Source organism: Clupea harengus, chromosome 2, assembly GCF_900700415.2.
Source record: "Clupea harengus chromosome 2, Ch_v2.0.2, whole genome shotgun sequence".
NCBI classification, from domain to species: Eukaryota; Metazoa; Chordata; class Actinopteri; order Clupeiformes; family Clupeidae; genus Clupea; species Clupea harengus.
Genome location: NC_045153.1, coordinates 6623316 through 6625815, shown reverse-complemented (window position 1 = coordinate 6625815; position 2500 = coordinate 6623316). Strand labels below are relative to the sequence as shown.

The 2500-nt window shown below is 46.9% G+C and overlaps 1 protein-coding gene across 3 annotated transcripts in view; it reads left to right on the top strand.

Moving 5' to 3' along the window:
* Positions 1 to 2500, top strand: part of raph1a (Ras association (RalGDS/AF-6) and pleckstrin homology domains 1a) — a 120378-nt gene that overhangs the window by 81968 nt on the left and 35910 nt on the right. For 2 of the 3 annotated variants that reach the window (XM_031581659.2, XM_031581650.2), the window contains exon 6: positions 80 to 154. The exons of the other annotated variant lie outside the window; for it this stretch is intronic. In XM_031581659.2, the coding sequence (XP_031437519.1) occupies positions 80 to 154 (75 nt within the window). The remainder of the gene's footprint in view (positions 1 to 79; positions 155 to 2500) is intronic. 3 annotated transcript variants of the gene reach the window in all.

Genomic DNA, 2500 nt, shown 5'->3' with positions numbered 1-2500 from the left:
CTCCCTCTCTCTCCTTCTCTCTCCTTCTCTCCTTCCCTCTCTCCCTCTCTCCCTCCCTCCCTCCTCCTGCTGCTAATAGCACTCCTATCTGGACAGGGAGACCTCTCTGATCCTGAGAAATATAGCAGGAAAGCCCTCTCACTTGCTGACCAAGGTGACCGCTTCTTCTCTTCTTCTGCTTGAGACGCGGGATCATGTGACCTTCGCCTGCGCCTTGCTAACATCACCACCACCACCACCACCACCCCTTCACACACACACACACACACACACACACACACACACACACACACACACACACACACACACACACACACACATATATATTCGGACACAAACACACACACATATATATACACACACACACACACACACACACGGCTCCTGTGACCAGCCTGTTTTGCGGCTGCCATGTTCTTAAACCAGTAATGCATACATATCCAGGTTGATGGCAAACTCACAGTGGCGTTTCTGAAAAGCCTTATCCCTCTGCTGTTTCCAGGAGGGGCTAAATTATGCATGACCCACTTTCATTATACTGCTTTGAAATATTTACGCTCTAATATTACTGACTGTTCACTGTTTTTGGAGGGTCAAAAAATATTTTTTATAATATATTTCCCTGTGCAAACTCTAACCTGTTTTAAATAGTAGCTGTAATGTTGATTTAAAGTAGTGAGATTGATAGCAGCCTAATACCCGTCTGCACTCACTCACTCACACACACATACACACACACACGCACACACACTCACATACACACTCCCACACACACTCACACAGTCCTCCCCTCCATCACCCTCTGTATCCCAGCATGCATTGGGAGCTCCTTCTGTCGGTCTTACTTCCTGTTGTGTCTGTGTGAGCTGCTGCATGTCTGTCCGTTTGACTGAGAATCTCCCATTTCTCTGCTGATAAACCTTCATATAGCAGCTGACTATGGAACGATACGGCCCAGATGTGGCCCAGATCCGGCCCAGATCCCTTCCAGTCAGTCAGCTGGTATCTGTTACCTGCATCTCAGATCACAGTGTCTCTGTCACCCTGACAACCACTCACTAACTAGAGACACTATGATCTGTTTGTTTGTTTGTTTGTTTGTTTGTTTGTTTCTGAGATTACCAATATGGTGGTGCTCTCAATTTGATTGCATTTGGTTGTTTCAGAATATATTATCTGTGTGTGTGTGTGTGTGTGTGTGTGTGTGTGTATGTGTGATGTGTTGTGTGCATATTAGTTTGTTTATGTGTCTGTTGTGGGTGTAGGTCCGTGTGCGTGCGTGCACGCGTGCGTACGTACGTGTGTGTGTGTCAGTTCTATAGATGAGCTGGAGAGCATGTCCTTGAGTGCATGTGATTGTCATGCCTGACCTGAGCTTGACTGTCTCTACACGTGACCCCCATGTGACCTCTCTCTCTTGGTGTGCTTCTCATGGCCTAGCGGATACATGCTTCTGTGTTATGTCCTTTAAAGAAATGGACGAAAACTGTATTTGAAGAAATAGAAATGTGTATACATATTTCGACTGTTACTTAATTGGTACTTATGTATAAATGTGTAAATATGTAAATATGTATGAATTTCTATATAGCACCAATCCAACTGACTTCAAATACACTTTTTACTTCATAGCATGCTGTGGGCTAGATGTGCGTGTTTATGTTTATGTTTATGTTTATGTTTATGTTTATTATGTATGTTCTTGGGTGGTGAGGTTGGGGTTAGAGTGTGAAACATTTGGACAGTGGGCTCTCTGTTGTGGGGTATGGCTGTGCGTGTGCGTGTGCGTGTGTGTGTGCGTGTGCGTGTGCGTGTATTGTAAGGAAAGAGGGTTTGGAGTGTGGTGAAACATTTGGACAGTGGGTTCTCTGAGTAAAAGTGTGTGTGTGTGTGTTGATGGGAGAGGGTTGGGAGTTAGAGAAAGATTGTGTGTGTGTGTGTGTGGTGTGTGTGTGTGTGTGTGTGTGGGTGTGTGTGTGTGTGTTGATGGAGGAGTTATAGTGGTGGGTGTGAAAGCATGTGGACAGTGGGCCTCTCTCTGGTAAAGGAGCTGATCTGTGCAGACTGCAGGTGTTGAGGAACAGGTGGTGAGCTGCTCTTTCAGGTACAGTAGCCTCCCTCAGGTAAGGCACACCTGAGCCCCCTACACACCCCCTGCCCTTTCTCCCTGCCGGGGGGGGGGGGTCAGGTTTCACCCCGGAGCACGGCGGCGATCCAAAGGAAAAGAAAGAAAGTCGAAACCAAAAACAACCAGAGACTCTCGGTCTGTCTTGAGCTTACTATGTATTTCAGTTTCACGTTCAGACTTCCTCTTCCTCCTCTTCTTCACTCGTCTCAGTGATCAGCTCTGTTTCTCCTCAGTGTTCCCCTCGTTCTCCCATGGTCTCCCCATCTCACACATGTCTTTTCATCTGTTCTTCAGCATGGTTCCTATCAGTACCTGGCCCGTGTCTCGGGTCCATTCAGGTCTGGAGCTGTAGTGGTCTCCCCCTGTGTGTGT